The 13,449-nt window shown below is 39.8% G+C and overlaps 1 protein-coding gene across 5 annotated transcripts in view; it reads right to left on the minus strand.

The window, feature by feature from the left end:
* Positions 1 to 63: 63 nt before the first annotated feature.
* The window catches only part of LOC309714123 (phospholipase D1-like), a 54,575-nt gene continuing 41,189 nt past the window's right edge, over positions 64 to 13,449 (minus strand). For all 5 annotated transcript variants that reach the window (XM_082546304.1, XM_082546302.1, XM_082546303.1 and 2 more), the window contains exons 16-26: positions 10,838 to 10,966; positions 10,639 to 10,757; positions 10,350 to 10,463; positions 9,157 to 9,267; positions 8,799 to 8,887; positions 7,648 to 7,761; positions 7,326 to 7,375; positions 6,499 to 6,633; positions 4,680 to 4,833; positions 3,773 to 3,890; positions 64 to 3,513 (exon numbers count right to left, since the gene is read on the minus strand). In XM_082546304.1, the coding sequence (XP_082402430.1) occupies positions 3,289 to 3,513; positions 3,773 to 3,890; positions 4,680 to 4,833; positions 6,499 to 6,633; positions 7,326 to 7,375; positions 7,648 to 7,761; positions 8,799 to 8,887; positions 9,157 to 9,267; positions 10,350 to 10,463; positions 10,639 to 10,757; positions 10,838 to 10,966 (1,358 nt within the window). In that variant the 3' untranslated portion in view covers positions 64 to 3,288. The remainder of the gene's footprint in view (positions 3,514 to 3,772; positions 3,891 to 4,679; positions 4,834 to 6,498; positions 6,634 to 7,325; positions 7,376 to 7,647; positions 7,762 to 8,798; positions 8,888 to 9,156; positions 9,268 to 10,349; positions 10,464 to 10,638; positions 10,758 to 10,837; positions 10,967 to 13,449) is intronic.

Genomic DNA, 13,449 nt, shown 5'->3' on the forward strand with positions numbered 1-13,449 from the left:
TGAGCGTCTCAGTATAAGTCTGAGTTGAACTGAACTAAGGAATCACTGAACAACATGATCAGATGCTTTTCAATGACTTGTTAACACCTCATTTATTTAATCCATCATTTCAAAAAGCAACACATGATGTGCAGATCACTTTAAGGGGCTGCCACAAAGAAACAAACTGTGCAAATAGTGCATTTTTATAGAGATACAGCAAAAACAAAGGCAGACGAGAGAAAAGCTGAGATTCAAAGAACACGAGCAAACAGTCAGATTTCAGATATATTTCTGTGTTTAAGTTGATTGATTTGAGCTCAGCCTTTTATATTTTAAGCTTCTGATTTAGATTTAATCTGATATCACAAAAGCTGAAAAGGTGAGGAGCTGAGAAAGCGCTGGACCAGGAGGTAGAAACACAGGGAGGTAGAGAGGAAGACTAAACAGAAAGAGCACACTTAAGGTCCAATTTCCAACAACATTAAAGTATCAGGTCTATCTTACAGACAGACACACGATTAGCTTCAACAATGGCTTTAAAGAAAACTGTTCAGCTTATAAAGTTCACACGTTTGTCCGTGACGGTTTAATGGCAACGAGCTGCTGTCATGCTGTCAGCTGCAGTCAGTAAAGATCCTTACATTTCAAATTTACAGCACAAAACAGCATCATGCAGAGGAACAGACCAACGAGCAAGACACTAATAGTGATGCTGCGTTCCAGATGTGTTAGAAGATCAGAAGATTCTGATGCATGAGGCTTCATGCATCAGAATCTGGTTAATCAGAAGGTATTTAACTGTAAATATTCCAAACCTGCAATAATATCTTTTGGCAACTTGAGGGGAGCAGAAACAAAGTACAAAGACAAAGCTGGTGTAATATCTTCTTGATAACGCACTTAAAGACATATTTTCCACAAGGTGAAGCCATGTTTGCATCCACAAAAGTCCTCTTTTAATCACCAGAAGTTGGGGCTGATTTGAGCAATAAAAAGGTTAAAACTGAAATTGTCTATTTTGACATGGACATGGTCACGGTGATATTTACCCAAATTTTGACATAAATCAGTCAAAGTCCACAAAGTCAATATGAAATCATGAAAGTCTTGTGGTCTGACTTCGTCGCACTTTACACCAAAGTGCAGTTCTGTTCCAAATAGGACCAACACTTAATCCAATTTCAAAGGAACGCCACAAGCATTGAAGGCTTTTGTTTGTTGGATTCTCCTCAACTCTACACAGACTATCCAAGTAGCCGATCAGTATAGTGTTACATGCAGCAGCTGAACTGTAAGAGGCAATTCTTAGAGTAGGTGGAGACCAAATATGCAGCTGAAAGAGTGAAAGTTTGACTTTTGGGGTGAATAGTTGATTCAGGATTGTGAAAATGTGACAGAAGCTACTCTTTTAGATCCCCCATGACTGTTAACACCGGATAATTTAAAATGACTAAAAGGCAGAATGCAAATAGTATCACAAGTATCACAGGCAGACGTCCTGATCTAAGATAAGAGAGCTTTGATTGACTTCATGGTAGCAAAAACATGTGACTGCAGTGTCTCATGGTAGCAACGCTGCACACACAAGTTCACCAAGGGGAGATCTATCCAAGCACCACAGTTCAATCGTTCAGTCAACCAAACATTGGGAATCACCATCTGGAACAGTGACAGACTTTGGCATCATAACTTTCCGAATTAGATTTGATGGATATTCAGCAGGTGAACGCAGTAATGGACAGTCACGTGTCTTTATTCCTGCTGCTTGTCTAAACTGGCAACAGTTTGCAGACACAGTCATCACAACAACTTACTAAAGTGGTAACATGTTGTTCTACCGCCCCCTGGTGGACATAAAACATCCATTATACCAGTGACAAACCAGTATTACCTTTTAATGCAAAGTTAGCCATTGTGGGAAATTTCCGCTTTCTGACACAAAAGGAAATGCAGCAATTTAATAAACTCTTCATGCATGCTTCTCCAAAATAAAATAGCTTTGTACAAGTCTATAATTTCCTAATAGTTTCCTGGAAATAGTGACACGTTGTATGAATTGATCTCAATAACTGGAGTCTTTCTAAAAGTCAACCAATGAAAATAATTTATTACATCTAGAAAAATGTTCCCAATTACACACAAGTAATAAATAAATATTTATTATTATTTAAATCCCCCAATCACCAAGTTACAGTAGTGGTTTCCAGAAAATTATTATTAGGAAATTAGAAACCAGCAACATAGAGCTATATCAGTACAGCTGGTATAAACGTAGGTCACTTGAGGCTTAAGTCATGCAGAATCCACAGTATGAGGAATGTGTGTTAACATCAGCGTACAGTCCGTCATCTTTGGCACGTTTGATTTCCTGTTTGACATAAATATTAAAAGCAGCCACATGAGACAAGTTTAAAAGGAAAACATGTGCAGAGACGCCCGACAGCTCGATCCGGCTCTTCATCCCCGCCTCTGCTCTGCTGGATTTAACGATTTAGTGTCTTTTGAAAGCAGAAGAGTCAGAGCTGGACGTTGCATAGTGTTGTTAGAGAACGGAGGCTCAAGCTGTACTTAAAAAACAAACAAAAAAGGTAGAGTAATAGCTTCACGGTGACAGGGGAATTTCATTTTTTCCTGTAAACACGAGGCCTAGATTTTCAGGCACTGTAGAGTCCATCGCTCCCTCTGTTGCTGGTTTGTACGCCCATGTCTGTTGCTTCTGTTCAGAAGCAACCTGTGTGCACATATGAGCTCTGGGAAGCTGTGGAGTCTCTCTCAGTCTTTGAACATTGTAAGGTTAGGTTCATAGATGTTACATCACAGCTGACGCCATGCTGGAGGTGACGTTTCTAAATAATCTCCGATTTCTGTGATTTCCTTGTGTGACACAACCATTTTAAACGGTTTTGACCACACCTGTTTTCCTGTGGCACGCCTGTTGAGGCTGCCAGGTAATCTATTTAAATCACATAAATTGCCTGTTGTCAAATCATTTATTTATCATTTAAACTTCATGTATGATTTTATCTATGATTACTTCATTTTTCCAGTCTCTGCTCTCTGTGAACATGTCAGCATTTTTGACATCGGTCTGTGTGTTTGTGGAGAGTCTCAACTCAGGGAGATGCTGTCTTCTTAACATGCAATCATGAGCTATAATCTATGATGTGAAACAGAGATCATAACATTTAAAAAGCTCCAGCATGACCTCATCTGTTTTTGGTCAGAGCCCCGTCAGACCTCCAGAATGGCGTCAGAGTGTTTTCTATCCACCTTCCACTCAACGAACACAGACGTGCCCCCTCTGCCTCAGGTCCAGACCTCCATGGGCACCATAGCCTCCTTGGAGCCGATGGGTGGAAGCAGGTTTTGTTCAGACAGGAACTGAAGAGGAAACTGAACGAGGAAGCCACGGATCTTCTTCAGCTCCTCCTGAGCCCGAGCCGGGTCCTCCTTGTCCAGGCCGGCCTTGGCCAGGTAGCCCTCCAACTCCATTATGTTACGGACGTCGCTGGATGGCAGACAGCGGAAAACCTGGAGGAGCAGGAGAGAAACAGGAGCTTGGAGCAATTTTTTCATGTCATTATTCAGGATCTATGACTGATTATGTAGTTATAGTATTCCTCCATGACTGTGTGACAGCAAGTGGAAAAGTTCAGCTTTACCTTCAGCTGATATGCTTGTAGTTTTAATATTGACTAAATCATCCATTAAATAATAGAAAACTCATGTAAAAAATATATTTTAGAAAAAGAAAGAAAAAGTTGAGCTGAATACAAAGGAGTACACTCACTCGCTGGTAGATGGAGGCGTTGCGAGCGCTGGTGGACATCCAGACCTCCTTGTAGAAGTGATCGCTGATTGGATCCGAAACATCGATGGTGGGATCTGTGTAAGTGCCGAGGATCGTCCTGATGGACACAGGAGGAGGGTGAGACACACAAAGATATACTGAACAATATAATAAGTAAAAACAGAGCAACAACCTGCTTTAAAATCTTTACATTTCATCATAACATTAAACAACCGAGAGACTTAAAGGGTAGAAAATGAATATAATAGTCATACTTCGAGACAAACTTGAAAAGAATTTAAAAGGCAAATAAGGACTATGTATAAAAATGGATACAATATAGCATAACTTAAAGCTTAAAGGCTGCACTTCAGTCACATCTGGATTGTTTAATTTCATGGATTGAACCACATATTAAGAAGCAGTGACTGTGTGGATGTTTGCACTATCACACCTCTTTATCTGTTCTCTGGTTTCTTTTTTTCTTTTTGAAAGACAACAATGTAACTAACTAATCAGGATCTAGATGTCAGTATGGATGCAGAAACTCAAGTCGTGCGTGATGTGAAGGGAAATTTCCAAACTGGCAGAGGTGTGCAGTCTGAGACTGTTTGAAAGTCTGAGAAGTTTGAAATCTGCACCCAGTGAGAGGTGGTGAAGAGCAGAATCCATGTCAGAAAACAAGGAGGTTAAGAGAGCAATAATGCACTAATATTAAATGAATCTGAAAGAAGGGTTTTGCCTCAAACACGCTCCTTCAGGCTGGGACTGAACCTCCCATTCTTTCACCACGTTAGCGTTGGACAGCTGATTTGAGAATGTATGTTTCCAGTTATCATCATCATTAAATAATCAGTGTTTCTGTCAAATAAGCCTTTCTAATGTGTAATTGCACATTTTTCAGTACTTGAAGCACTCAAGCCGGAGCTGCAGGGCGTATTTTCCCGCCTTGTACGGCTCTCCGTCCATCACCGAGTCCACCATCTCCGAGTCCTCCACGATCACCGCCACCTCACTGTCCCGCTTTCCCAGCATGCTCCGGTCGTTGATGTTGGCAGAACCTGAAGAAACCGAGGATCAAACCAGGCGTCAGGGGACAGAAAGCACCAGCAGGGGGCGCTGCAACACTGGATTTTAGACTGTTTAGGTTTCTGCTGTTCAGGCTGTTTGCAGCTCTCTCACAGCCAGTTTGAGTGTACTGGAGGTTTTCACTTCACTTTATGTTAGAATCACATCCTAATCATAAGACCTGCAGCTAAACAAATACATTTCACTAAAACTACCACGAGACACTAAAAGACTTAATTACAATTAATTCAACAGGAGAGTTTTTGTTAAATAAAAGTTTACTTTTACTTTGTGCTAATTCAGCTTTTTAGGGAAATGTTTTTCTTTTAAACTTGTCTTTGTGGGTGTGGGCAAAATAAAAGCACCAACTTTCCATTTAAAAACAGAGAAAAACGCATTTATTCCTAAATTTACTTACAATGCAAACAGCAACAAAACAGTCAAGACATCAGCAACATATCCTGACAGTATTATAGGATGCTGACACTGTTCAGTGGTCAAGAGTTACTGCCAACTATCACCTAAGCTTAGAGATGATTCACAGAAAAGAGATCTTGAGATGAAGTTTGGAGGAGGAAGTTCTGCTCCCTCAGATTATCTCTTTATTCTGGCCGAGTATTTTTGTTATTTTAACCATCACTTCCCCACATTGTCAACCAATATTTATAATACTGATGTCACCACATTATCAGATAATTCTGCCTTTGAAATCTACTGTACTAACTCTCCTCCCCATCACCACCACATCCGTCCGGGTGTCAACGACTCTCAGATTATCCGTACACAACACTCTGGGCCTTTCTTATGAAAACATCTGAGAAACTCAATCATTGCCTCCCAAATTAACCCATCAGTCTCATTTTATATCTCGATATATAAAAAAGTGGCTTTAGATGACGCCACTTGTGGCCACAAGTGGTGCCCTCCCACAGTGGGTTTAAAACCTGAACTAAAAACCTCGAGATTTTAATTCAAGCGCCTGAAACTCTGAAACTGTCCACAGTAAGAAGGTAACATTTTTAAACAGCATCATTTAATATTAAAAACAAACAAACAAAAATGTAATACCCTGCGTTTGGTTGTTTACATGAAATGATCCTGATGATTTTATAACACACAAACCAAGAAGTCAAATCTAAGGAATCCACTTCAGTAATTTCCTTAGATTCACTCATTTTTGTCTTTTACTTCAAACATTTATTTGCAAAAATAAGAAAACTTATTGTCTTTTACAGCTACTATGACATCAGTGATCAAAATAATGTATAAATTATACTATTTATTGGAAATTCTGTAATTCTGAATTAAATTATTAAAACTCTTATAGCAATTTCCAAATAAAACCAGAGTTGTGGAAGCACGCGTCTTTAAATGAACTTATAAACCGAATAGATCATCAGCTTCCTGTAAAGCACAGCATCTTCCACTAATCTGCACAAAAGACAAACTCTCATCAGAAACAGGTGTTTGATTTCATCTCTCTCCATCTTTGAAAACGGTCTTATCTTGTGGAAACTGAGTCGTGACTTTGTTTTGAACCATTTTAAAAACATCTAAAATCTTCTGACACGTCTCACTCTGCAGCTCTCATTTCTCGCTTCTCTATTATACATGTTCAGGGTGGAATTTAATTCCTATACTCAGTTGAAGCTGCTCACCGATGACGACGGTGTTGTCGTCCGCGATGAGCATCTTGCTGTGGACATAGATGAGCTCAGTGACGAGCTTCCCCTCCAGATCAGCGTGAGTCCTCAGACCAGCGATGGAGATGTAGTTTATCCAGTTATCTCCCACTGCAAGCAAACACCACACAGTTACAATCACATCAGTATTTTAGCAGTTTGGGGGTTTTGATCATTGAAATTGTATAGAAAGAGCAGAAAATCCACACCGTCACCTAGTGTTTGCTCATAAGGAACTGACTGATGCGCTTCTCTGGCTAATACTATCGAGTGAGTTGGTGATATACAAATGAAACCGAAGTGAGCGAGGGAACTACGAATAAAATGTTCAAACCGACTCAGGTAAGAGCTTCATTGCTACAACTACAATTTACAGGAAAACATTGCTGAAGTTACTGTAACTGTAACAATCTACACTGTAACTGGAATCCCATTTTAACACTGCGCTGCAATGACTTGAATGGCATGGACGGTGTCATTTTAGGGATAAAAGGAGTTTCTGGTTACTACACAAGTTAGGACGTAGATTTCCCGCAGAAGTATAAACCAAGCTTTAGGCATTACTGCACAAATATACACGATAAACAGGATTTGAGATTAAAAGTCTATCTAAGATTCAGCTGACTGTAAATAAACTGCTTTTTTCAGAACTAATTTATTAACTTAACCCTACATATGTTAAAGGCTGTGACACAATGATGGAAAATACAGTGCATACAGTGCAAAGAGAGCTCATAGTCCCAACCAGAGCGGCTACGTGACACCCTGTAACCATCAGGGTGTTGCAGTTAGTGCTGACTTACTCTCTTTCTTGAGCTGGGAAATGATGGAGTGGTCTCCTCTGTTCATGGTCCTGCAGGGACAGAGAGACAGAGGAGGATTAGCAGCAAGTCCACATTCCACACAACACAAGGCTCTGTGTGTGTCAGCATGTTTGAACAGGAAGCGCTGCCTGTTTACTCAAGAATGTGGGCGAGAAAAAAATGCTTCAACAAAAAAAGGAACGGAGTGAAGGCACACAGCACCCACACACACGGCAGATCTAACAGGTGTGTGTGTTAAAAGGTAAGGTGTGGCAGTGGTTTAACGTGGCTCATTCTTTGTTACTTACAAACACACACACACCTGTAGTTGAAGTGCATGACAGCCTGGATGGCGCTGCCGCCTCCAGTGTTGATGTCTCCTTCAAAGCCCGGCAACAGCGGCGTCACCACATAAACGCGATACGTTTTACCCGCCCTAAAAATCACACATAGAAAATCACAACATTTCAGTGTATTTATGAAGCTTTTCACAATATTTTAGACTCGTTTGTCTTTATTTGATGACATCCAATGATTGGCAGCTTTTCCCTCAACTGCAGAGTTCGCTACCAGGCTTGACACTTCAGGTGGTGATTAAACATCCATCAACTGTCCATCCGTTTGGCAACCTTATCCAAGATGCCATCAAACAAAGATCAGTGCCTCCAGGACCAGAACATCCGAAATATCCAATAGTTTGGTAGAGGGTTATATTCGCGCTTCACTCATTAAAGGCTATTTTAACGAGCTCAGTAACTTGAGAGGAGGAAGAGGTACTTCAGTCCTTCTAAACATGACTATAAAATCAAAACAATCCTCTAAATAACTGTACAACAACAAGCAGTCCGTGAATTTTCCAGAATGGACATTGTTCTTGTGCACAACTTTGACTTTGAGCCCAGGAAGTTGGTGCAAAAACGGATGTGAAGCATAAACTCAGATAAAAACGTATCTATGCGGGTAAAAAAACCCCACATCTGCTATAGTGTAAATAAAAAGATTTGATTAAGAATTTGAACTTCAGAGTGTGGCCATTTTAAAGATCTTTAAATGAATTATGCATTAATTATGCTACACGTTTTCCTGCGTATGCATCCACTAAAGCTGGAAGGTTCATCAAAAACCCATCCTGGACTGTTTATAAACTGAAGCCACAGAGACGTCGGGGCAGGTTTGTGTTTCTGCAGGATAGAATAAACTTCCCGCCAGCAAAACATCACAGAGAGGAGAACCAAAAGGAAAGTATCCAAAGAGCTCTTTGACTGTGTCAGACCGAGTTCATCTGTTAAACATGTGGAAGGTACACAGAGCAACACAAACACTGTGTTTCTAGGAAATAATGTCACAATAAACCAGAGCGAGTGTCGAGTCCATTGGAGTGTTTTTACTCTAAACACACAGCAGCCACACAAACATCGACAAACTGTGTGTTCTTTCAGCGTTACGCTGTGTGCGTGTGCATCTGTGTTTTACCTGTACGCACGAATGATGCGCTCTGCAATCGCGTCTCCTATCTGGTTGAAAACATATTTGTTGTCGGCACAGCTGATGAAGAACTGATTCTGGGAGATAAAAACAGAAACATTCTTATATCCTGTACAAAGGTCACAAATATTTTCTGCACAGTGAAGAAAAGCGAAGTGCTCCTATGGATATCAAAGCTTCATGCTGCATACGCAGACCTGATTCTGCAAGAACATGAAGCCAAAATAAGGCTGAAGCTTTAAAAATCAAGTTGGTATCTTTCTATGTTGCAGCGTTTAGAAACAATTTCTACTTTTGTTGTTATACTTCTACTACAGGAAGGTGTTATATGTGTAAAAATGAAAACCTCTATGTAGATGAAGTGCTGGCTGTTCTTGATGACGTGGACGTAGGCATTGTGGATGGACTCTTCATGGTATTTGATGCCAGCAGACCAATCTGAAGCTGAGCGCAGGATCTGAGGGAACACAGATTAGCGATGGGAATAAGTCACAGACTCTGTTTCCTGTCACTCAGAGGAAACTTCACAGACAAGATTTATTACCTTTTTATGTTTATTTCAGCTTTTACAAAGAAGTTGGAAACTGTTCCTTGTGAACATGTTTCTATATTTGGTTATCAGCTAGTTGGCATTCCCATTTATTCCCATATTTTGATTTTATTCTGCTCAATTTTTCCATGCTGAATAACCTGATGTGGGTTAGCAAATAAATTACAAACAAATAACTATGTAGAAAATTTATAACATTTTTAACATTCCTTTTTTATGTTTTGGGAACCTCTGAACTGTATCTCAGATGATGTTTTGTTGGTTTGATTTCAGTGTGATCTTCAGCAGGTATTTTGCAGTTGAACGTGAAGCAGCTGGAATGAGAGTCAGCACCTCCAAGTCTGACCTTGTACAGTTTCCAAGTACGAGGTCTTGGTTCTCTGCCAGAAAACAGTGGATTTCTACCTCTGAGTTGGGGAAGAACCCCAAGCAAGGACAATAAAGATCTTATTCACAACTGATGTGATCCTAAACTGACCACAAGACAATGCAGTCAAACTCTACGAAGGTTATTTGATATGAATCACTGAATATTATCTTCATGGAAATGAAAGGATGTGTGTGCAAAAGGAATCGTGTACAATTGTACGATCTACTGTACAATATGAAGCGCCTTGAGGCGACTGCTGTTGTGATTTGGCGCTATATACATAAAACTGAATTGACTTGAATAGAAACATAATTGGACCTAAGGCAGAGCTCTGGGGGACGCCACGTCAGTTCAAGTGGCAAAGTTCTGGCCTAATAATTATAAAGCTCCTGTCTGAAAAGTGAGAAACCGGCTGATCCGGACACAACAAACTACATAATAATGTATATTACAGTATATAAACCAATGTTTGTAGCTTCAACTTTTTACAATTAATGTAAAACTAATTAATTCACCGAAGATTAAGGCACATAACTGACACCAGATGACTATTAGCTAAGCCAGCAAAAATAACAACAACCCCAAAATAGCCTACTTGGGGGTTAGTACCTCTACTAACCTGTACTTTGGTGGGGATGCAGTTGGGGACTTGGTATCGCTGTTCTCCAGCAGTGGTGTGAGACTTGGGCAGCAGATATGGGTATGACAGGGAGCGGTACTTTGGCTTCACAAGCTGGTAATGCAACAGAAAAGAGATCTCATCAACTTTTTCTTCTACAGTCATGAAAATCAAGCAGACTTTGTTTAGTGCAAGTCAGTTCAACCAGGGATCACATAATTTTTGATCACAACTTTCCCAGTTCTGTCATTTTTATTCAGACTGAAGCAGCAGCAGCATGACCCCCAACCTTAGTGAAATTCCACCGCTGGATGAAGTGTCTGGCCACATCCCGAGCTGCTTTCCCATGAACCACTGAGGCGATGTCATGCCAAGGCATTCTGGGAGTTTTGTGCCTGTCTATGAAATCTAAAGAAGCAGAAACAGGAAGTTCAGACCTAAAGAAAAGCATCCTGCATCAAGAGTGAGACCATCAATGATGTGCTTACCATCGAAAGGCTTATCTAGCTGAATCCAGTCCTTGTGCACAAAGTTGCAGTAGTCTTTCCCGTGCCAGAATCGCGTGTTCCCATGCAACTCTCTGACCCCCGCAGGCTCATTTTGCACTGGGTCAGAGGCTAAAAAACAATTGATATTGATCAATTATCTATCATCAAAAGAAGACAATGAACTATTCTTATAAAAGCTATTTCAGTGAGTTCACCCAACCTGGGGAGTTCATTTTTGACCAGTTCTTATTATACTTATTTGAAACCATTATATGGTCAATATACAATGATAACAACGGTCTCTTCTTTGAGCATTTCAGTTTTCCTGATGTTGCACCTGTGCTGTTTAAACAACGCACCATTTTCATGGTGGGATTTTCAAAGATACTGCTGCTGACAAAAATACACATCCAAGCACACACCACAGTTAAACTGTATATCAGAGATGGATGGAGTCAGCACGGTACGTGAGATTTATTGTCCAAAGTGATACAAATAAGGACCATATTTTAATAGTGGCCGTGGATCAATAGAGCCATAAACTGATCTGGAAAGTGTTTACTGAGGTCATGGATCAAATGAAAAGTACACTTTCATACAATCAAACAAAAAAAAAGCCTGCCATTTAAAAATAGGTTTAATACCTTTACATGAGCATTGGCTTTTTATTAAATTATTAAATGTTGTTTATGTAGCGCCAATTAACAACAACAGTTCTTTCCAAGCTCCTTAGACAACAGTCACCTGAAGTCGTTTTATACATTTTTATGTGGGATAAAGATCCCACAAGTTGGACATGGACTCTTTTAACAAGCATGTAATCATTACATTAAAAAATAAAACCACCTAATTTAACACACATATCTCTTTAGGCCTAAACTGACAGTGCCAATAACACACATTCAGACACAGCAATAGATGATGTTTTTAATACTAAATGTGTTAGTCTAATGTGGTTGTATGGGGTCTGCACAGCTATTAAGGATCAAATCAGCTTCTAAATGGTTTTTCTCCCTCTGCTTGCTTCTTACAGTCTTTGAGGCTCAGGACCAGCACAGCACACATTACATCAAACTCTTACTTATCAAACTGAGTCTAGAAAAGCAGCTGCTGGACAGAGAGACATAACCTGAGTGGGAAGTATTTTGGTTTTCCAATATATTAGTAATTGTCAGTGACAATTGCTAATAACTGCAACTGTAATTATACTGCAGATCAACCTGTTTTACTTCTTGTTTCATTTGATCTTTGCTTTGGGGAACTTGTTTCTTTATTGATCATTTCCTGCCTTCTGATATTAGAGTTGCGTTATGACTGCACTATGCAGTCACTGATGAGTTAATTCCACAAGACATCCTGTGTAAGTAAATACAAACAACGACAGTTTAATCTGCATTTCTTGAAAAATCATATCGCACAAACTTAGTTTAGAGCAGAGGTGTCTACACCAGAGGCCTGATAATGAACTAATCACTGGATTCAGGTGTGTTGACTCTGGGTGAGATCTAAAACCTGCAGGACACCGGCCCTCGAGGCCTGGAGTTACCCAGCCCTGGTTTAGAGGGTCCACACTGTCTGCACAATATATAATGAAGTCTGCAAGTTTTTGAACAGTTAAATTTGCTTTGTGTCCAAATTATTATACAAATAATCACAATGAAAAGTTCTTGAACATAGCTCTTTTTAAAAATATGCTTTCCTGACATTAATGTGTGTTGGGTGGTGGTCAGGGCTATCCAGACTGACAGGTGGGACATTGAATGTCGCCTCTCCGGTGGGGAGGGAGCCTGAGATTGTCTACTTTGAGGTCTGTTCTACAGCAAATGCAGGAAAAAAATGTTTAAGAAAGCAAATGAGTTCTTTTTGAATGATACTTGTATTCAGTGTTATATTAATATAAATGCTGTACTAGAAATTTCAAGGATGATAAAAAATAATGTGATTTTTTTAAGTAAGTTAGCACAAATTATTTTTTAATTTAGTAGAACTTGAAATGATTATCAGAGGGTAAACATTTAGTATTGTGCCAGAAACACCTGGCTATTCTTAGTACTGTATACCTGCAATGAACGTTATCTTAAGTAAACTTCACTTTGTTTTTTGAGGCAATGAGTTTGCATAGTCTTTTTAAGTTCTGGGAACTAATTCAATTTTACAGTGCAGCTTATCTTAGAGAGCCATGGAGACTCTGTCAGTGATATATGGGTGTTGAAAATGCTTCAACAGCCATTTTAAAGACATGAAACAGCAGCTGGAAGGAGGACAGGACATAGAGGCTGCAAGCAGACTGAACTCCACTCACCCTGTTTGCACTACAATCACTTCACCTACCCGCCAGGCTGGAGGCTCATTTCAAAAACATATTCATACGGTCAACTGTATCAGATGTGCAAACAAAGAGAAGCAGCAACAGCAGGGGTGATTTTTCTGCCCTTATTGTTTAATTTGCATCACGTTCCCTGTGATATGACATCAGCAGGATAAACGTAGATGAACGTGGCAAACAAACAAAATGCCTCCTGCAGCTAAAAACACAAAGCCTGCAGCAGCTGTTTTACTGCAGGAACGAAACACGCTCAGAAACGTGTTTGTTTAAAAAAAAAAAATAAATG

Source organism: Aulonocara stuartgranti (genome assembly GCF_965226115.1).
Source record: "Aulonocara stuartgranti genome assembly, chromosome: 9".
Classification (NCBI taxonomy): domain Eukaryota; kingdom Metazoa; phylum Chordata; class Actinopteri; order Cichliformes; family Cichlidae; genus Aulonocara; species Aulonocara stuartgranti.